This window comes from Phyllobates terribilis, unplaced genomic scaffold (assembly GCF_046119375.1).
Source record: "Phyllobates terribilis strain yellow unplaced genomic scaffold, ASM4611937v1 Scaffold_9__5_contigs__length_417890890, whole genome shotgun sequence".
NCBI lineage: Eukaryota > Metazoa > Chordata > Amphibia > Anura > Dendrobatidae > Phyllobates > Phyllobates terribilis.
In genome coordinates, this window is record NW_027362769.1 from 210,418,332 (window position 1) to 210,441,625 (window position 23,294).

Genomic DNA, 23,294 nt, shown 5'->3' on the forward strand with positions numbered 1-23,294 from the left:
ACTTTTTATTTATTTTTTTTATTTATTTTTTTATTGTGGATGGGATGGAAAACAAAAATGAATATTGTACGGTCTGAAAAACGGACATACTATTGAAGGAAAACTTTGTGCTTTTGATCAGTGTCATCACAGTTTGGTCAGTTGTCCGTTTTTACCACCAGTTTGGTTAGTTTCATCCATTTTTCTCAGATGAAAAGAAAAAATGATGGAGGTTTCTCAAGCTTGTATCATACAGTCTGAGAAATGGGCAAAGCACAGATGGAATTCGAGGGTTGTCTGATTTTATTACGGATCCGTATACTTGCTTTGGCGAGTTTGATCCAACACTCGGGGAAGTCTCTCTGCTTTTGTGCGGTCTACTCTTGTCCAAAGAAAAATGAGGCACGTGAACTATCCCATAGACTACCTGTGTTATCCATAAAATCCGCAGATGGCACCAGTACAAGAAAAACTGATGCCTGAATGAGCCCTTACACAAAGTGTAGCTCCATGCAGGCTGTAAGCAGCACATAATCCATCCTTTCCCAGATGGAAAATCTGCATATTACAGAATCGGGACAGTGGATAAGATTTTGTGAAATTGAGCAGTGCTGCGGATTTGGCACCAGTATATTTATGCTCTGGGTTTCACAGGAATAAAACTTTGCTGTAAATTCGGAGCAAAAAATGTTCCCTATCACAAGATATAAAGTTACAAAAATATACAAAACTTAACGAAGTACTGTTATTTCCTAATGTCCCAATAAAAGACCTGCTCCTAGCATCTCCACTACCGGCATATGCTGGAGAGCGGGTCCTGTGCCGGCATTTCATCTCTGTGAGGGGGCTGACTGCTTTTTTCACAAGCTGAGCCAGCCCCCTTCTGGGTTTAGGCATTGGCCATGTCAAAGAAGTGGGCTGGTTTAGCTTTCTCAGATTACCCCACTTCACACACAGCGCTGAAGTGCCTGCCATAGGGGACTGGTGGACATTTAGGATTAAAGTATGTATATTAGTACAGTTTTGTAGTTGCTACAGAGCAAAACATAATTGTGGGCTATCGCTTTAGGATTCATTGAAGAGTTGAGGCTCCTCGGGAGAGAGATGAGTGGTGTAGTAAAACACGATTATGGGGATTGACATGTGCTCTATGTAGTTTAGCTGCTTTATATGGGTTATTGTAGCGGCAGCGTTTGCTGACATGACAGCTCTGTCCTTTATAATGGATGATCAGTGCTGGCATTCGTAGGTAAGAATATTGCGTCTGCTTATTATATTATTTATGGCAAAACTGGCTGTATAGTTTTATCACATCTGTTACAACCACAGGCTGGAGAGTCCCAGTACTATGTGGCCATCAGAACACTGTTGCCAAATGTCACTGACGTCACCAGTTAGTCCACTGGCATGATATTGGATCTTCAGTATTTCTTGACTGATGCTAGTGGTACTGTCAGTACTTTGTGTGATTGCCTAGGCTGGTACAGAAATCAGTGCATGACATTACTCTTGACCAGAGATGAGTAATTATTTTGCCCGAGAGGCGATATGAGAGACTGTGATTGTTGTGGAGGCCGAACCAATAGGCAGAAATTAATTTTGCTGAATGTTGCAATTAATATAAATGTTAATTATTTTACTATCACTTAATATTGAGCAGAGTTAAGTATTCTGATATCCCCGGTATCCCACAGTATTCTGTGCCCGCACACGCGGCCCTCCCCGGTGCACACATTCCACACAAATATTAAGGGAAAAACCAAAATGCATACTCCACCATTAAATTCACCGCTACCTGCATGGTGTGGCCTGTGGGCCAGTGTTTTCATCCTTTTGACTGCCTCGCTGTATAGCAGATCTGGGCAAAGTCCTGATCTCTGGCTGTTCCAGTCTAGCTAGCGGGCCACACTTTGCCCAGGTCTGCTCTAGACCACCACATTTTTAGGGGTTGTACAGCAGGTGAGATAAGTATTGAACACGTCACCAATTTTCTAAGTAAATATATTTCAAAAGGTTCTATTGACATGAAATTCTCACGAGATGTCCGTAACAACTCATCCAATCTTATTAGGCAAATAAATCAAACCATAGATGTCCATAAATTGTGTAATAATGAGAAATGACACAGGGAAAAAGTATTGAACACGTTTACTGAAAATATATTGAAGGGGTACTCCTTGGAGATAAAAAAAAATATATATATATATATAATATTGTAATGGCCATATCTTCATAAACTATTAGGATAACATGAATAGTGCTGTTTTCCATCCTCATACTACCTGTAATTCTGTGTGAAGCTGCAGCTGCTCCCCTTCCCTTATGGGATGTTACGCCACACACCAGGGGGCGTGGCCTGCTGCCCACTGCTATCTGCAGTCCGATATTGGTGGGGTGGTGCGGACGTGGCCTGCTCCCAGGCTGCTAGTAGGGACGTGCCCCCTGATACTGTCTGCTTGTATGTGGTCCAATATTTGGGGCGCGACCTGCTGCTAGTAGCAGCACCCTGATAATATTGGACCACATACAAGCAGATAGTGTAAGGCACCTGGCTGTTGCTACTAGCAGGGAGCAGGCCACGTTCCCAATATTGGACTGCAGTGAAGGAGACATTAGCAGGGGGCAGGCCGTGTTTCCGGATGTTTGATGTAACGTCCCATAAGGGAGGGGGGAGCAGTGAAGAGCAGCTGCAGCATCACACAGAATTCAAGGTAGTGTGAGCGTGGAAAACTATACTATTCATGTTATCCTAATAGTTTATGAAGATATGGCCATTGTAATAATTTTTTTACCTCCCCGGAGTACCTTTTAATACTCTGTACAAAAGCTTTTGTTGGTGATGACAGCTTCAAGACACCTCCTGTATGGAGAAACTAGTCGCAGGCATTGCTCAGGTGTGATTTTCGCCCATTCTTTCCACTCTTCACATCCTGAAGGTCCTGTGAGCTTCTTCTATGAACTCTGAGCTTTAGTTCCTTCCATACATTTTCTATTGGATTCAGGTCAGGTGATTGGCTCGGCCATTCTAGCAGCTTTATTTTCTTTCTCTGAGCCAATTGAGAGTTTCCTTGGCTGTGTGTTTGGGATCATTGTCTTGCTGAAATGTCCACACTCATTTCATCTTCATCATCCTGGTAGATGGCAGCAGATTTTTATCAAGAATATCTTGGTATGTTTATCCCTTCTTCCTAAAATCATATTAAGTTTGCCAGTGCCTTATGCTGAAAAACAATCCCACACCATGATGTTCCCACCTCCAAACTTCACTGTTGGTATGGTGTTTCTGGGGTTATATGCAGTACCTTTTGACCTCCAAAAATTCTGTGTATTATGACATCCAAAGAGTTCAATTTTGCTCTCATCTGACCAGACTATATTCTCCAGTATTTAACAGGCTTGTCTAAATGTTTATTTTATTCACTTATACTGCACCATTAATTCCAATTTTACAGACATTACCATCACTGTCCCCATTGGGGTTCACAATCTAGATTCCCTATCAGTATTGTTTTTGGAGTGTGGGAGGAAACACACGCAAATATGGGGAGAACACACAAACCCTTTGCAGATGTTGTCCTTGGTGGGATTTGAACCCAGGACCCTAGCGCTGCAATGCTAACCACTGAGCCACCGTACTGTCAAAGCATGTTCAAGTGCATTTAAAGCCTTACGTGGTGAGCTTGCATGCAGGACACGGAGGTTGAGTGCATTAGGCTGTGTGCCCACGATGCGTTTTTTAAGTGTTTCCGCAGCGGCAAAAACGCTTGGTAGAAGGCCTGCCATGTTCCCCAATGATCATCCATATGTGCTGTGCACATGCTGCGGAAATTTCCTCTGCGGATTATCATTGCGGAAAAAAACGCAGCACTACCAATTATTTTGCGGAAGCGCTGCGTTTTCGCCGCCATTGACTTGCATTGGAACGCATGGATTCGGCATCACTGCATCTGTAGATGCGCATTCCATGCGTTCCAATGTGCGGATGGTACCCGGGTGTGGAGGAGAGGAGACTCCTCCGGACCCGGGTACCATAGAACCTGTAAAAAAAAAAAAAAGTTATATTTACCTTCTGCCGGCCCCCGCTCTCCTTGTCTTCACTTGCTGGCAGCTCGCGATTGACTGGAGGACCTGCGCTGACGTCATAATCATGTGACGGGTCATTCGATGCTGACGTCGGCAGGTCCTTCAGTGTACCGCGATCTGCCGGCAAGGGAGAACGGAGGGAAGCAAAACACACCGGGGGCCATCGGAACACAAGTATAGATTTATTTTTAAACATTCTTAACGGTCACACTATATAAATCCATGCCTTTTGCATGGATTTATATAGTGTGACCAAGTTGTCAAGCACTTTCCAAGTGATGCTAAAATCGCTTGTCAACCCGCATGCGGAAATGCATGTGAAGAACGCTTCACATCCGCTTGTCCCTGGCAGGAAAAACGCATGTACAATCCGCATATACAATCCGCATGCGTTTTTTTCTGCCAGGGAGATGCAGAAACGCTCAGGAAAAAATCCTGAGCATTTCTGCATCGTGGGCACATGGCCTTACTCCTAGTTTTCTTTGAAACAATTGTACCTGCTGATTCTAGGTCTTTCTGTAGCTCTTCACATGTGGTCCATGGCTCCTGGACAACTCTTCTGATTATTTTTACCAGGGCTGTGGAGTTGGAGTCAGTCGGTATAAAATGGACCAACTCCTAAAATATATAATAAATTCGGTGCAGTAGTTCAATGCAGTTTGTGGGGAATATTTTTTTCATAACAATTTTGGAAAGTTATGAAATGTCCTATTCCTGATCTAAGGGTCTAGACTTTTAGCTGAGATGAATCTGTGCTACAGTAAATTTATCACTTAAACATGAGCCATGTTTGAGGGAGTCGGTGTCATGGAAATTGAGGAGTCTTAAGTCGGAGTTTTGGCTTACCGACTCCACAGTCCTGCTTTTTACTCCTCTGTCTGAAATCTTGTGGGTAGCACCTGGTCGTGGCCGGTTTATGGTGAAATTAAGTTCTTTCCACTTTAGGATTATGGCCCCAACAGTGCTCACTGGAACCTTGAGTAGCTTAGAAATTGTTCTGTAACTAATGCCATCAGTATGTTTGGAACAATAAGGTTGTGAAGGTCTTGAGACAGCTCACTGATTTTACCCATCATGAGCTTTTTTTCTTCTTTGACACCTTGGTAATGTGACACCATTTGAACCAGCAGATATTATTTTTCACCAAGTGTTTGGATTGCTTTCTAATTACTGAGAGATTTCAGGTGGTGTCATGGCTTTCCAGGGCTTTTTGCACCTCTTTCTTCATGAGTTCAATACTTTTCCTGTGTGATTTCTCATTATTACACATAACTTAATTTATGGACATCTATGGTTTGATTTGTGCCTTTTGAGGAAATATCTTTACTTAGAATATTGCTGACGTGTTCAATACTTATTTCATCCACTGTATATCTTTAGCACTGCATGGGTGGTCCATCCACCTGATGCTGCACAGAGGGGTACTGTTAGGTTCTTTCCTCCATCTCTTCTTATTGAACTTATGCTTTTTTTATTCGTTTGGCTTACTAACTCCTGCATGTCCTGGGGACCTTCCAGTGCTGACTGGCTTTTGTTTGCTTTTGGCCAGCTGTGGAGGCTGACAACTGCAACTACTGCACCTTCTGTTTGCACACTTAGACTCATACTGTGTCTTTAATACTTGAAACCTCATTTATGCCTTTCTGTATTGCCTTGTAATAAGTGAGGTAACTTATCAGTATGCACATTTTTAAAGGAACCTGTCAGCAGGATTTTGCCAAGTAAAGTACATGCAGTGTCATGTTGGGGCTGGTGCACTGATTAATATGATACCGGAGGTGAAGAAACCCGTCTTGTGTAATCATTGGTTGCAGTTTTGAGTTAATGATATGCCCGTGCTCCAGGGTGGGACTGTGGGCAGGGTCTTATCCTGGTGCTCTAGGCCAGATTAGCAAGAGAAGACCTGTCTGTGTAAAAGGGCTATTAAATACCCACCGATCGGTCCTTGTAAATGGACTTTAAGATCAGCCCTCCAAAAGCAGCATACTTGAGCATGTAGGTCTTTGAAATGTAAATCCATCGACACCTTTACATCTTCTATCTGTTGCTGAATTCCCAAATAATTATCGTTTTAATTCGTATACCAATGAGGTGTTAAGTGCTCTGGGCGTGATAGAGCTGTCCCCTGAACTTCTGCCTCCCAAAGTTTTCTCCACCCAGCACCAGTCTCTTTAGCTTCATTGATAGCTCACTGATATCCTTGCCTGATTTCACATAAGAAGTGAGCAATCGATCAGATAAAGAGGCTGGTGAGCAAACAACCTGGGGAGGCAGTCGCTCCTTAATGGGGTTGTCCAGGTTTAACTCTACCGCTTGCAGTCACTGTGACTGTAGACTTGCGAACCTTCACAGTGCCCGCTGTAAGGATTCTCCGGTGCCGGCAGCGAGACCAGGTGGTCATGCGACTGCAAGTCTACAATATGCCCACTCTTCAGCCACATTCTGGTTAGATGTGCGCAGCTTCGCTCAATTCACTTGCATTGCACAAGCCTGGTACTTCTAGTATACTTGCAGTCACATGACCTCCTGCTCCCGGCACCAGAGAATCCTGACAGAGTGCAGGGTGCGCGCTGTGAGGATTCACAAGTCTACAGTCAGTGCCAAACCTGGACAACCAACGCCCTGTCATGGCCAGATCGCTAAAACGTGGTTGACTGCGTTTTAGTGCCTGCCTTATAGGTGGCTAGTGCCAAAAATGATGTCTGATAAAGCACACATTAACTCTGTCTGCATCATTTAAAGTCAATGACGCATACATCCTGATCCCCTTTTTCAGGGCGTCAGACGTAGCCACTGAAAAGTGGATAAAATGTTGGGCCTGTAGGCTAAATGGTGTTGAGCCGGCAGGAAGACTTTTTTTTAAATTTTTTTAAAGGTTTGTACAGCCAGCAATTCATTTTATGGATTTTCAAAGCAGATACACCTGCCTCCTCAGGTTTGAGATTTACATAATAATTCATGCGTTTAGTATTGCGAAGTCTGGTGCCAAATCTGCTTTAATAACAGAATAATTAGTGATTTGGATGGCAGTCTCCTTTACGAAGTGGCAAATTCTGTATTTTACTGTAGCTGCTCAACAGCCATTTGTGAATATTGAGTAGTTCGGCAATGAATACATGAGGCATATTAAGGGTATGTGCACACGTTCAGGATTTTCTGCAGAAAATTATGCGGCAAATCCTGATGTATTGGCTGGTAAAACGCTGGTTAAAATACGTGCGTTTTTGCTGCATTTTTGGTATACATTTTTCCCTGCTCGTTAGTATGGGTGAAATCTGCTCCAAAAAAACACTTAAAGAATTGACATTATGGAGATTTAAATCTGCAAGTCAAAAATAAGCAGCGTGTGCATGAGGCTTCAGGAATCTCATTCACTTTGCTGCTATTAGGAAATCCTTCAGATTTTGTAACACAACTGCGCAGAAAAAAAGCAAGTAAAACTCAATGTGCGCACAGATCCCAAGTCTCCTTTTAGAGATTAAATTTATTACCAGTTTGTGTGTTGTTTTAAAGGTAATCTGTCACCAGGGTTTTGCCGCCTAATCTGAGCGTAGCAAAATGTTGGTATAGAGACCCTGATTCAGCAATGTATCACTTACTGGGCTGCTTGCTACAATTTTGATAAAAATCCCCTCCCTGTGTTCTGAGCAGAGCGCAGTAAGCTGTCGCCAGAATTACCAGACGGCGTCCTCTCTGGTCAGATGATCCATGTGCCTATAAGCTGCTTTTGTATTGGAGGAGGCTGATGGACTGGTCTGGTGACGTGCTCTATCCACATTCATTTTGTTTTCTATATTACGAGAGGGCACTATGTAATATATGTATAGATACATCTTGTCTCCTAAATCCAAAAAAAAAAAAAAATCTCCCACACTACACCACTGAATACAAATATTACCCACACATTAATATACTGTTGGCCAGCACTGTGCCCCCCATTAACTATAATTAGACAGTTTTCCGCTGCCCAATAAATCTAAATTAATTAGGCACTGTGACTCTCCCCCATATTCATTACAAATCCCTGTCCTGTGTTTTCTCTTCCACCTCCAAATTCATTACCAGATCCTCTGGACCAGATTTCTCTCATTATAATCCGCCCCTGCACAGCTGGCATGGGCCTCCTCCACCTCTGGACCCCTGTGTAGCTGCATCAGCGGTATGTCCCCCTGCAATAGATGGTCCGCCGAAATTGGCGGATTTGGCTGAGTTTTATATAATGTATACGTGATCCTAATATATGTGTGTGTGCATATATATATATTTTATATGTGTGTATGTACACACACACACACACACACACACACACACATATATCTCTATATCTCAGACCAAAAGTTTAGAAACACACCGTCTCATTTAAAGATTTTTCTGTATTTCATGAATATGGAAATTGTACATTCACACTGAAGGCATCAAAACTATGAATTATCACATGTGGAATTATATACTTAACAAAAAAGTGTGAAACAACTGAAAATATGTCTTATATTCTAGGTTCTTCAAAGTAGCCACCTTTTGCTTTGATGACTGCTTTGCACACTCTTGGCATTCTCTTGATGAGCTTCAAGAGGTAGTCACCGGAAATGGTTTTCACTTCACAGGTGTGCCCTGTCAGGTTTAATAAGTGGGATTTCTTGCCTCATAAATGGGGTTGGGACCATCAGTTGTGTTGTGCCGAAGTCATGTGGATACACAGCTGATAGTCCTACTGAATAGACTGTTAGAATTTGTATTATGGCAAGAAAAAAGCAGCTAAGTAAAGAAAAACAAGTGGCAATCATTACTTTAAGAAATGAAGGTCAGTCAGTCTGAAAAATTGGGAAAACTTTGAAAGTGTCCCCAAGTGCAGTTGCAAAAACCATCAAGCGCTACAAAAAAACTGGCTCACATGAGGACCGCCCCAGGAAAGGAAGACCAAGAGTCACCTTTGCTTCTGAGGATAAGTTTATCCGAGTCACCAGCCTCAGAAATCGCAGGTTAACAGCAGCTCAGATTAGAGACCAGGTCAATGCCACACAGAGTTCTAGCAGCAGACACATCTCTACAACAACTGCTAAGAGGAGACTGCGCAGCAGGCCTTCATGGTAAAATAGCTGGTAGGAAACCTCTGCTAAGGACAGGCAACAAGCAGAAGAGACTTGTTTGGGCTAAAGAACACAAGGAATGGACATTAGACCAGTGGAAATCTGTGCTTTGGTCTGATGAGTCCAAATTTGAGATCTTTGGTTCCAACCACCGTGTCTTTGTGCGACGCAGAAAAGGTGAACGGATGGACTCTACATGCCTGGTTCCCACCGTGACGCATGGAGGGGGAGGTGTGATGGTGTGGGGGTGCTTTGCTGGTGACACTGTTGGGGATTTATTAAAAACTGAAGGCATACTGAACCAGCATGGCTACCACAGCATCTTGCAGCGGCATACTATTCCATCCGGTTGCGTTTAGTTGGACCATCATTTATTTTTCAACAGGACGACCCCAAACACACCTCCAGGCTGTGTAAGGGCTATTTGACCAAGAAGAAGAGTGATGGGGTGCTACGCCAGATGACCGGGCCTCCACAGTCACCAGACCTGAACCCAATCGAGATGGTTTGGGGTGAGCGGGACCGCAGAGTGAAGGCAAAAGGGCCAACAAGTGCTAAGCATCTGTGGGAACTCCTTCAAGATTGTTGGAAGACCATTTTCGGTGACTACCTCTTGAAGCTCATCAAGAGAATGCCAAGAGTGTGCAAAGCAGTCATCAAAGCAAAAGGTGGCTACTTTGAAGAACCTAGAATATAAGACATATTTTCAGTTGTTTCACACTTTTTTGTTAAGTATATAATTCCACATGTGTTAATTCATAGTTTTGATGCCTTCAGTGTGAATGTACAATTTTAAAAGTCATGAAAATACAGAAAAATCTGTAAATGAGAAGCTGTGTCCAAACTTTTGGTCTGTTCTGTGTATAATATATATACACACACAGGGTGGACCAAAAGTAGTTGGACAGAAAGTACATACATACATACATGCATACTCCTTAGGACCGAATTCTCCACTCTATTCCTGAGATCCGTATCCAGGGCAGTTTTTTGGGAATGAACTAGCCAGGCAATTGTATCGCACCCAGAAAGAAGGTTAAGCTAATCTGGTGGAAGCTGTTCAAAGCACTAAGAGAACTAGGAACGTCACACATGGGTTCCCCTGGTCTGATTAAATATGCAAATTGTCTCTTCAGAGAGGCAGAGGACTAGAACTCTTGTGCCACCTATAGGTGCAATCAATATTGACTCTTTACCAAGCCTTGCAATATGACTTGGGATAAAAGGCAAACAAAAATCTCAAATTTGCTGACACCGTGTTTCGGGGTGTTGCCCCCTCATCAGTGCCAAGTATGAGATCTGATTTGGCTAGGTGAGAGGCTCTGGGCTGGAGTATAAGGGTTAACGTTTCTCCTTGTGAAGAGTGTGGCAAGCCAAGCCTGGCATGTAAGAGTGAGGAGACTTATAAGCCATGCATGTTCTTCTGGTAAATTAAATTAGCAAATTGTTTGTTCAGAGAGGAAGAGGACTAGAGCTCTAACACAACCTGGTCTGATAAACTTGTGCTGTCTCTTGTAACATTGTAAGCTTTCCATCAATGATATATGGATTTCCCAGTGTATAGCTCTCATATATGATACTGGTAGAACCATAAATGTCTTACATAAAGCCTAGCGAGTGATTTGCTGTGCAGGATTGCTCTGCAAGAGGAGACCAGTTGATGAGTTTTTGCTTTTTATGAGTTAACATGCTCTGTTGGGAGAGCCCGGTCTGTATCCACAGGACAGGTGATTACTTGTTGATTGCTGGGGGTCAACCTCTGAGACCCTCACTGATCCTGAGAACAGGACCTTATAACATCCTGTTAGAGCAGAGCAGTGGCCGCACATGTCCGCCACCATCCATCCCTTGTCTGTTATTAGCCCGTAGGCCCAGTGATGGGTAAAATAAGAAACAGTGCTTTACTCCTCACCATAGCTTCAATCTTTTGTTGGTTCTTGCTGAGTGCATTGGTTGAGTATATAAAAAAAAGTTAAAATGTCCTACATTGGTCTTCAGATGGACGCATAGAATAGATAAAACACGAATACAGTGGAAGAAAATCCCCACTTGTGCCAGTCAGAACTACGGCCATCATGCGCCACTACAAGTTCTGACTATCAAAGCTGCATCTTCAGAATTGGGAACCCTTTAATAATTGTGAACAACCTCTTTAAATAATAAACAGACCCATGGCAGTGCTAAAGTTTATATCACAAAAAAATCTATACCAACCAGACCCCCCGCTGCTTCAGTGTACTAATGTCTTTGTCCGCTTGCAGACTTCTGCTTCCTCTTCTGGAAGAGGGAGGGACTAGACATCAGGTGAACGCTGCAGCCAATCAAAAGAGGAAGCCAGGAGACCAGCGAAAAATGTTGGCTGCAATACTGAGGTGCCTCTTCGGAAACAGAGAGCTAGAACTCTAGCACCACCTATTGGAAGTCTATATCGAGCCTTGCAATATGACTTGGGATAAAAGCCAAATCAGAATCTAAATTTGCTGGGTATTGCCCCTCATCAGTGCAAACTATGAGATCTGATTTGGCTAGGTGAGAGGGTCCGGAGCATGCATAGCTTAGAAGTCTCCTCACTGACATGCCAGGCTTGGCTTGTCAGTCTCAACAAGGAGAAATGTTACTCCTTAGACCCAAAGGCTTAAAAGGCAAATTTCTATGTTATGAAAAATTGTCCCTTTTGTATCATTAAGTAAAGAGTTAAAAACTGTTTTGGTAGTCCCAACAAATATACCATTGTGGCCTTTAAATCAACCGGTGTGCACAATTGTCAGTTTCTGGAGGCAAAGTATATCTACTGCACATTCACTCGTGCCTCTTATCTCCATCTTCGTTTTTTCTTTCGTTTTTGGTAGTCTCCTCTTCAGGAATCATCTAGAATAGGATCTGGGGATGCGACATCTACGATCCCCTCTTCTGCATGCCGGCTTTCAAGGCCTATCTCTTACATTGCTCACACCCGCGCACAAAGGGTCGGATCACTACATGGATCTGTTAGACGAGCATGAATTAAAATTTCTATGTAGGTGATGGAGTATGTTTTGGGTTGTAGAAAAAGAGAGGCTCTGTTCACACTTGTCTTTTTTTCCTCTCCTTCATGCTTCAGTTGATGGTCAGAGCAGTACTAGAAATAATGTCGCTATAATATATCCAGCAAAATCGATTCCTGACTGATCCATTTCTGTTTTTTTTTTTTCTCTCTAGATCTGATAGTGCTTCAGCTGACCACGACGGTTTAAAATACTCCACATCCAGAGATCGGGGCAATTCTGCCTCCTATGGATCACACACTCCGAATTCAGCTGGGCGACAGAAGCATGATGATGTCAGGGTCCATACCGAGGTGCACAATGAAGAGGAAGGTAAGGCCGCCCCACGTGACCATGTGATGTCAGCTCTGATTCCAGGTCACGGATTTAAAGGCCCACATTGAGATAGATAGATAAATATATATATATATATATATATATATATATATATATATATATAATATATTATTAGTACAGACCAAAGGTTTGGACACACCTTCTCATTGTAAAGATTTTTCTGTATTTTCATGACTATTAAAATTGTACATTCACACTGAAGGCATCAAAACTATTAATTAACACATGTGGAATTATATACTTAACAAAAAAGTGTGAAACAACGGAAAATATGTCTTATATTCTAGGTTCTTCAAAGTAGCCACCTTTTGCTTTGATGACTGCTTTGCACACTCTTGGCATTCTCTTGATGAGCTTCAAGAGGTAGTCACCGGAAATGGTCTTCCAACAATCTTGAAGCAGTTCCCAGAGATGCTTAGCACTTGTTGGCCCTTTTGCCTTCACTCTGCGGTCCAGCTCACCCCAAACCGTCTCGATTGGGTTCAGGTCTGGTGACTGTGGAGGACAGGTCATCTGGTGTAGCACCCACGTCACTCTCCTTTTTGATCAAATAGCCCTTACACAGCCTGGAGGTGTGTTTGGGGTCATTGTCCTGTTGAAAGATAAATGATGGTTCAACTAAACGCAAACCAGATGGAATAGCATGCCGCTGCAAGATTCTGTGGTAGCCATGCTGGTTCAGTATGCCTTCAATTTTGAATAAATCCCCAACAGTGTCACCAGCAAAGCACCCCCACACCATCACACCTCCTCCTCCATGCTTCACAGTGGGAACCAGGCATGTAGAGTCCATCCGTTCACCTTTTCTGCGTCGCCCAAAGACACGGTGGATGGAACCAAAGATCTCAAATTTGGACTCATCAGACCAAAGCACAGATTTCCACTGGTCTAATGTCCATTCCTTGTGTTCTTTAGCCCAAACAAGTCTCTTCTGCTTGTTGCCTGTCCTTAGCAGAGGTTTCCTAGCAGCTATTTTACCATGAAGGCCTGCTGCACAAAGTCTCCTCTTAACAGTTGTTGAAGAGATGTGTCTGCTGCTAGAACTCTGTGTGGCATTGACCTGGTCTCTAATCTGAGCTGCTGTTAACCTGCGATTTCTGAGGCTGGTGACTCGGATAAACTTATCCTTAGAAGCAGAGGTGACTCTTGGTCTTCCTTTCCTGGGGCGGTCCTCATGTGAGCCAGTTTCTTTGTAGCTCTTGATGGTTTTTGCAACAGCACTTGGGGACACTTTCAAAGTTTTCCCAATTTTTCGGACTGACTGACATTAATTTCTTAACTGGTTCAGGACCGCCCACTGTACATAAACGTCGTCGCTGCCTGGGCTCTGTGCTGTGCCGACGTTTAAAAATGGTGGGTGGTCCCGCAGCGCTCAGGACCCCCAGGGTCCTGCAAGCACTGCTGTTCCTGTGCAGAGCGATAGCTCTGATATGTGACATCATGGGGACCTGATTAGATTAGGTCCCCATGATGTTAACCCGTTCCTATCTTCTAGATCAGAGGTCCCCAACCGCCGGTCCGCGGACCAGGACCGGGCCGTTGGGGTTTTTCAGCCGGTCCGCGGCGCTGCTGACAGTTGTAGAGGATCAGCAGGGAGAAAGCCAGCATGTGATCAGTAGCCTATAAGAAAAGAGGAGGAGGAGGGACTGGCAGTGAATAGATAATTAGCCATGCGGCCCTACTCGCAGAATGTGCTCAGGCAGGAGCAGGGACAAGCAGGTCATGTGTGTCCAGCGCTCCTTCCCCTCCTGCTAGCTGCGAGTTGGAGGGGGAGGGGCTCTGGATGCTAATGGGCAGCTAGATATGATGTCAGGTGTCCCACCCTTATGACTCCTGTAGCTGTGTTCTGGTGTCGTGCGGCCCAGCAGCAGATTTTCTGGTTAAAGTGAAAAAAGCAAATAACAGTGAAAATTCATAGCAGCAGTGGCTGTGTCCAGTAGCAGCAGTAGTGGTCATCATCATCAGTGCCCGTCTCCAGTAGCAGCAGTAGTGGTGGTCATCATCATCAGTGCCCGTCTCCAGTAGCAGTAGCCATCTTTCTGTGTTAGGGGCCCACTACGCCTTCACCTCTAACCCTTGTAAAATGAGTAAAAAACAAACATCACTGAAGAGCTTCTTTGAAAAGGAAGAAAGACCCAATGAGACAGATGAAGACTCCATGACTGCTAAAAAAAAGAAAGCTGCATTTAAAAGAAAATACAATGAGTCCTACTTAAATTATGGGTTCATCGCAACTGGCGATTCACATGCCCCAAGCCCACTCTGTCTGATATGTGGCGACCGGCTATCCAACGAGGCCATGAAGCCTTCAAAACTGGTTCGCCACTTACAGACCAAGCACCCTGCATCAAAAGACAAGCCTTTGGAGTTTTTTGAAAGAAAAAAACGCGAACACGAAGAACAGAAGCAATTATTGAAGGCCACCACATCAACAAATGTGTCTGCTCTGAGAGCATCATTCTTAGTGGCTAACCGCATTGCCAAGGCTAAGAAGCCCTTCACTATTGGTGAAGAGTTGATCCTGCCTGCCGCTAAGAACATTTGCCAGGAACTTTTAGGAGAGGCTGCGGTTAAAAAAGTGGCACAGGTTCCTCTTTCAGCGAGCACGGTCAGTAGACGAATTAATGAAATAGCAGAAGACATCGAGGTACAATTGTTGGAGAGGATTAATGCGTCACCATGGTACGCAATCCAGGTTGACGAGTCTACTGACGTTGACAACAAGGCAATGATGCTTGTTTATGTGCGATATATTTTTCAGGAGGATGTGCATGAGGATATGTTATGTGCATTATTGTTGCCAGCCAACACCACAGGTGCAGAACTATTCAAGTCTTTGGATGATTACATATCAGGAAACCTAAACTGGTCATTTTGTGTCGGTATATGCACAGACGGAGCAGCTGCCATGACGGGACGGCTTTCTGGTTTAACTACCCGGGTCAAAGAGGTTGCGTCTGAATGCGAGTCTACGCACTGTGTCATCCATAGAGAAATGCTGGCAAGCCGAAAAATGTCACCTGAACTTAACAGCGTTTTGCAAGATGTGATTAAAGTTATTAATCACATAAAAGCACATGCCCTTAACTCACGTCTGTTCGAGCAGCTCTGTGAGGAGATGGACGCGGAGCACAAACGTCTTCTCCTACACACAGAAGTCAGATGGCTTTCTAAAGGTAGAGCACTGGCCAGAGTTTTTGAGTTACGAGACCCGCTTTATAGATTTCTTTTAGAAAAAGAATCGCCACTTGCAGCACATTTCAGTAGTAAGGAATGGGTCACAAAACTTGCTTACTTATGTGACATATTCAACTTTTTGAACGAACTTAATCTGTCACTTTAGGGGAGAATGACAACTGCCTTCAAGTTGGCAGATAAAGTTGCTGCATTTAAAGCCAAACTGGAAGTGTGGGGACGGCGAGTGAGAACAGGGATATTTGACATGTTTCAAACATTAGCAGGAATTTTGGAAGAGACCGAGCCTGAGCCTTCATTCTCCCAGCTGGTGCATGATCACCTATCTCAGCTTTCAGAAGAGTTTTGAGTGCTATTTTCCGACCACAAAAGACCCACGAACTAGGAAGGAATGGATTTGCAACCCATTTGTGAACAAGCCAGGTGAATCGACCTTGTCCGTGCTTGAAGAAGACCAACTGCTTGAGATTGCAAATGATGGTAGCCTTAAAAGTATGTTTGAGACTTCAAATCTCCCAACATTCTGGATTAAAGTCAAGGCTGAATATCCTGGGATCGCCACCAAAGCACTGAAAACTCTGCTTCCTTTTCCAACATCCTATCTTTGTGAAACTGGGTTTTCTGCCATGACAACAGCAAAAACGAGATTACGGAGTAGACTGGACTTAAGGAACACACTTCGGGTTTCACTTGTCTCCCATCACCCCTAGATGGGACCGTCTTGTTGCAGGAAAACAAGCCCAGTGCTCCCACTGATCCAGGGAAACCAGCCTGGTGCTCCCACTCATTCTGAACCTATGGTAAGTTGAATCACATTCTCATTATAAATGTCATAATTATATGATAAGTATGCACTAAGCTCCACCCCTCCATAACCCCACCCACATATGACCAAAGCCCTGCCCCCACCCCCACCGGGCCATTGAAAACTGGTCTTGCTTAAAGCCGGTCCCTGGTGCAAAAAAGTTTGCCGACCACTGTTCTAGATGCCGCGATCGCGGCATTTAAAAGATGGTGACAGTCGGTGATCGGGACCCCCACATACCTTAACAGCGAGGGGATCCCTTTGCTGTGACCTCTGACCTCATCGAGACCTGATTGGCTCAGGTCTCGATGTCAGAGTCACCCCAGCCAATCAGAGATCACTAGGGAAGTTTGTTTTAGCAACAAACTTTCCCGGGCGATCTGCCTGATAAAACACGGTTTCCCCTCAGATCTCAGTGAGAGAGCAGAGGAGAAACAGTGTGACAAGAGCTGTCAGCCTTGCCACTGTGAAGCAGTTTAAAAAAAAAAAAAAAAAAGTAAGTAAGAGTTAGGCTAAAGTTAGGGTTGGTCGGTCTGGTCCGTCCGGTCCGGTCAAAAAATATAAAAACAAATAAAATGGCCCGTCAGACTTATACCGCAGAGGAGGCGTATGCCCTGCTATGTTCTGACACTGATGACAGCGCAATCTCAGATGGAGATGTGGATTTTGAGGGCTTTAGTAGCGGCGACACTGAGAGCTCAGAAATGAGCAGTGATTCTGATCCATCCTCAAGCCCAAGGACCAGTACAACAATAGGGGCAAATAGTGCTACTGGAGAAACGTCTCCAAATCAGGGAACACTGCCCAGTACAAGCGCTGTCCCTGCTACTAGTGAATTGGCGCACGCCAGGGTACAAGGGGCTTTGCCACTTGATATAGCATTTCCCAGATGGGAGGCTTCGGATTCGGCTGCTCCATTCAGCCATTCCTGGTATAAATGTGGAGGTGGAAGATTTTGGACCAATTCATTTTTTTAATTTGTTTTTTACAGACCGCTTGCTAGAGCATATTGTCGTGCAAACAAATTTATACGCGTCCCAATTCATAAGCCAGAATCCCCGATCTTACTATGCTAGGGCAAATTTATGGACACCAACTAATGTCCCGGAAATAAAAAATTTTTTAGGACTTACATTTGCCATGGGGCTTGTTAAAAAAAAACGAGCATTCGATCCTACTGTTCAAGCCACCCCTATGTTTTCAGTCATTCTTCCTAGGACCCGTTATGAAATGCTCATGCGGTTTTGGCATTTTAACGACAATGGTCAATGCCTGCCCAGAAATGCCCCAGAACATGACAGGTTATATAAAATTAGACCCATGATTGAAAATTTGTCTGAAAAATTCTTAAGGCTCTACACCCCAACACAAAATATTTCTATAGATGAGTCCCTTGTAAAATTCAAAGGAAGGCTGCACCTCAAGCAATTTATCCCATCTAAAAGGGCAAGGTTTGGAATAAAGATCTATAAAATGGGCGAAAGTTCAACCGGATACACATCCGCTTTCCGCATATATGAGGGGAAAGATAGCCAACTAAACCCACCAGGATGCCCTACTTATCTGTGGACATCTGCAAAAATTGTTTGGGAGCTGATAAGTCCATTTTTTCAAAAAGGTTACAATCTATATGTGGACAATTATTACACCAGCATACCCCTATTTAAAAGTCTGGTTGAACACAACATCGGGGCTTGTGGGACCATCCTTAAAAACAGTCAGGGGTTTCCACAACCATTGGTCAACCAAAAGTTCCAAAAGGGGCAGTCAGGGGCTGTACGCAACGGAGAGCTGCTTGCCCTGAAATATAGGGATAAGAGGGATATTTTTGTCCTCAGCTCGATCCACACAGATGCCTCAAGGGCCACTGTAGAACTAGGATCCACTACTCCGAAGTGTCAGTCATTGACTACAACAAACACATAGGGGTGTGGACCTTGCAGACCAGGTTCTACAGCCATACCAGGTATCAAGAAAGTCCTATACCTGGTATAAAAACTTGGTTATTTGTTTCAGGTGGCCACATACAATTCTTTTGTGTTGTACAAAAAAGCAGGAAATTCAGATCCTTTTCTTGATTATCAAGAAAAGGTAATTGAAAATGTTGTTTTTGAAAGTGTTAGCCCCGCTCATCCATTAGAATCTGAGGATGTGAAAAGACTCACTGAGCGACATTTTATTGCACTTATTCCAGCAACGGAAACAAGAAGGAACCCCCAGAATAGATGTCGTGTATGTACTAAGAGAGGAATGAGGTGTGATACCCGCTACTATTGCCCACAATGCCCATCATTGCCAGCCTTATGCGTCACTGACTGCTTTAAAATCTTCCACACAGAACCACGTTTTTAAACTGTAAAAATGTATCTCATTATGTCATTCAAACATTTGGTTCATTTAGTGAATGACACATTCGAGTAGAGCTCACTTAATTTCCAGGGGGGGGGGGGGGGGGTTTCTCTAGAATCTAAACCTTCCATTGTGTGCTTGTTTCTGGAAATCATCCATTGAGTTAAAATGGTCACTAAACCCATAGATGAATTCCCAGAGGGCTGTCCTTTCCAAAATGGGGTCACTTCAGGGGGGAATCTTTAGTTCTGGTACTTAGCGCCTCTGAAAAGTGCCAGAACAGCAGAATCTCACCTGAAGTGACCCCATTTTAGAAATGACACCTCTCTGGGAATTCATCTATGGGTTTAGTGACCATTTACCTATCTACTTATTTTCCCACCACTACAACATGGCGTCCGCTATCGATTCCAGCCAAACTTCCGTTTCAAAAGTCTAATGGTTCTCCTTATCTTCCGAGCCATGCCGTGCACCCAAACAATGGTTTGCCTCCACATATGGGGTATCGGCGTGCTCAGGAGAAATTACACAACACATTTTGGGGTCCATTTTTTCCTGTTACCCTTTGCGAAAATTAAAAAAGAAGTTAAATGTTCATGGTTTTCTTCCACATTCCAAAAATTCCCGTGAAGCACCTGAAGGGTTAATAAAGTTCTTGAATGTGGTTTTGAGCACCTTAAGGGGTGCAGTTTTTACAATGGTGTCACTTTTGGGTATTTTCTGTCATAAAGACCCCTCAAAGTGACTTCAAATGTGATGTGGTCCCTAAAAAAAATTGTTTTGTAAATTTTGTTGTAAAAATGAGAAATCGCTGGTCAACTTTTAACCCTTATAGCTCCATAACAAAAAAAATGTTGGTTCCAAAATTGTGCTGATGGAAAGTAGACATGTGTGAAATGTTATTTATTAACTATTTTGTGTGACATATCTCTCTGATTTAAGGGCATGAATATTCAAAGTTTGAAAATTGCAAAATTTTCAAAATTTTTGCCAAATTTCCGATTTTTTTCACAAACACAAGTGATATCAAAGAAATTTTACCACAATCCTGAAGTACAATATGTCCCGAAAAAACAGTCTCAGAATCAGGGGGATCTGTTGAAGCGTTCCAGAGTAATTACTTCATAAAGTGACAGTGGTCAGAATTGAAAAAAACAGGCTCTGGCACGAAGTGGTTAAAGTAATGATGGCCACTCGTTTTTCTTTACTTAGCTGCTTTTTTCTTGCCATAATACAAATTCTAACAGTCTATTCAGTAGGACTATCAGCTGTGTATCCACCAGACTTCTGCACAACACAGCTGATGGTCCCGACCCCATTTATAAGGCAAGAAATCCCACTTATTAAACCTGACAGGGCACACCTGTGAAGTGAAGACCATTTCCGGTGACTACCTCTTGAAGCTCATCAAGAGAATGCCAAGAGTGTGCAAAGCAGTCATCAAAGCAAAAGGTGGCTACTATGAAGAACCTAGAATATAAGACATATTTTTAGTTGTTTCACACTTTTTTGTTAAGTATATAATTCCACATGTGTTAATTCATAGTTTTGATGCCTTCAGTGTGAATGTACAATTTTCATAGTCATGAAAATACAAAAAAATCTTTAAATGAGAAGGTGTATCCAAACTTTTGGTCTGTACCGTGTGTGTGTGTGTGTGTGTGTGTGTGTGTATATATATTACATATTGTATATATAATATTTATTATGATAACTGTTATACAGTGGCATTCGTGCCAAAGATTCTTGTTGTACAAGTCTGCATGCCAGGCTGTATACATTTTTTTTTTTTTAAATTGTATGCTTCTGTATGTTCTATGTCTGTTTTATTCACCCATAGGATTGAATACCAATAAACATGGCGTATGTCATTGGACCCCAGCATTCAGTTGAATGCTAGTTTATTGAGAAGAAGAAATTAGACAGTACTGTCCTGATATAGGATATGGGAGCAGGGTTTTTTAATGGATTTATATTATCTTCTGTTATATAGATCAATTATAAATAATGGAGTAACCCTTTAAAGGGGTTTTCTCTACTTGCCCTTTCTGGGTCTGGTGCAAAGTCTCTGTCGCTGTCTGCTATTGTCTGCAGTGCTGATGTCATGTCATCAGCACTGCAGCCAATCCTCAGTGAGCTCATCGTCTCAACTTGGGTGGCATCACCAAGCTCAGTTGTTTGCTCCAGCGTTGTCGATAACAGACAGTGAGAGCCCCGGCGGAAACTTCAGTATACCTAGAGCACCGCCACAGGTAAAAAAGAAGCATTATACCGTGAAAAGTGAAAGCACATGGCTCTGTGTAGTGCAGGAGACCCTCTCTGTCACCCCTCTGTACTCTGGCTGGGATGAGGATTTTGGGCTGAGGACCCCTCTCTATTAATCCAGAATTCCCTAATCAGATGCATGAGATTCCATACAAACTAGAAAGTCTCTTTAAAGGGAACCTTTCATGTCCTCAAACACTTTTAGCCTACAGACATGGTCTAGTCTGCAGGTTACTGGTGTTGTAAAGCCGTGCGGCCATCGCACTGAAAGCACTGCTACACCTGCTCTGTGTAAGGTGTTATAAACATTGAAAGTAAATAGCTTTTTTCCTTACCTCTTTAGATGGCTTCAGCGTTAATGGAGGATCTGGAGAAAATGCTTTTGGTCGGAAGTCGTTGGGGCAAGAGCTGAGGGTTAACAATGTGAGCCCTGATTTCACTGTTCAGCATGGAAACCGTGCTTTAGCCACAAAAGATATGAGGAAATCCCAGGGTACGTAACTCCTTGTACACCGGATGCATGTACAAGACTTATGTCTGGTCCTTTCATGGGATATTCTTCTTCTTGTACCTTCACTCGTCTTTTGCTGGATCTGTACATTTTATGAATAACCAATATATAGGAGACTTCTTCTCTTTGTAACGAGGTATCAGGTAATGGCGACCATTGTAGCGTTAGAGATTTGCCCCCTTATTTTTTATTTATAATGATTCAATGTCTCCCTTACCACCGCTGTCTGTCACCTAACAATTGTGTTTATATTCTTGGATGATTACGCGGGTGTGCTGACCAGCCACAAACTACCGCAGGTGCATGGCGACTGTCGACAGCTACAGCACTATGGCTCTTTACAGGCTTAGGATCACTAAGGATAAAAGCCAAACCAGAATCTCAATTTGCTGACAGTGTTTCGGGGTGTTGCCCCTCATCAGTGCAAAGTATGAGATCTGATTTGGTTGGGGGAGAGGTTAAGACTAGGATCTAAGGGGTAACGTTTCTTGTGGAGAGTGCCAAGCCAGGCCTGGCATGTCAGACTGAGGAGACTTCTACGCCATTCATGCTCTTTGTACAGCAAGAGCATTATGCGAAAACTGATGAACAAGAGGAAAACAAAGTTTGTTCTGCTTTCGTATTCTTTCAGTTTTCTGATACATTGGTCCAGATGTCGTCCTCTTCAGATATTGTCTGTGTGTTTCTACTGTTTATAGTAGCTCAGTCGATGTGCTTGGTTCAATGGACTAAAAGTCTACCTATGATTTTAAGACTTCTCAGACCCTTTATTGGATGGCACAAGAACCATGTGTTATGCTGCCTCTTGGATGCTCACACTAAGAAGACATCTTAGAAAAAAGTCGTCTCCTCCCTAACAGTCTACACTTGGCCAGCCGACACCCAGTTATTCTGGTTAGCTCAGGCCCCCTTCACATGTCAGTATAAAACTAGTAAAGGAAAAGAGCCTTCCAGTGTCATCAGTGTGCCATCCATGTTTTTCCGGTATGGATAAAGAAAGAATGAAATTACAAAGCTTGTCATATACTTTGCAATGTCAAAACACAGACGGCAAGCGGAAGCCATCTGTGTCCTGTACGTCTTTTTCACGGGCCTATAGACTTGTATTGTCACCCGTACTGCCAGAAAAAAACAGACATGTCTCCTTGTGGTTTACGGACATGCAAAGATCACCATAGGTTATAATGAGTGTGTGTAAAAAATAACTGATACTACACGTACATATGAAAGGGGGCCTTAGTGTCACGTCGGAGGCAGATACTGGTCTGAGTTTCAGGCCTTAATTTGAGAGTGATATTTTTTTATGCAGGACAAGTGCTTCTTCATAGGCAAGCCCGCCTTTGTCCCCCAATGAAGCATTCGAGCAATCATTGTTTGGTACTCACTGTAAAGAAATCTTTCTCGTAACCTTCATCGGGGGACACAGCACCCTCCATTGTTTTAGGCGGAGGGGATCTTGGTTTTGCTCCTCCAGTGTAGGCTGTTGGTTAGGAGACTACTTTTTTTCTAAGATGTGTTCCTAGTGGCTGCATATAACCCATGTTCCCTGTGTCCCCCAATAAAGGCTGTGTGAAAGATTTTACAGTGCGTGCCAGAAATCCTCATTTAAGTCATTTTGAGATGTTACTAATTTTGACCAC

General features: G+C 43.3%; 1 protein-coding gene across 2 annotated transcripts in view; it reads left to right on the forward strand.

Annotated features, from left to right (window-relative positions):
* The window catches only part of SMG1 (SMG1 nonsense mediated mRNA decay associated PI3K related kinase), a 110,748-nt gene that overhangs the window by 5,766 nt on the left and 81,688 nt on the right, over positions 1 to 23,294 (forward strand). For both annotated transcript variants that reach the window (XM_073647650.1, XM_073647651.1), the window contains exons 2-3: positions 12,348 to 12,505; positions 21,487 to 21,636. In XM_073647650.1, the coding sequence (XP_073503751.1) occupies positions 12,348 to 12,505; positions 21,487 to 21,636 (308 nt within the window). The remainder of the gene's footprint in view (positions 1 to 12,347; positions 12,506 to 21,486; positions 21,637 to 23,294) is intronic.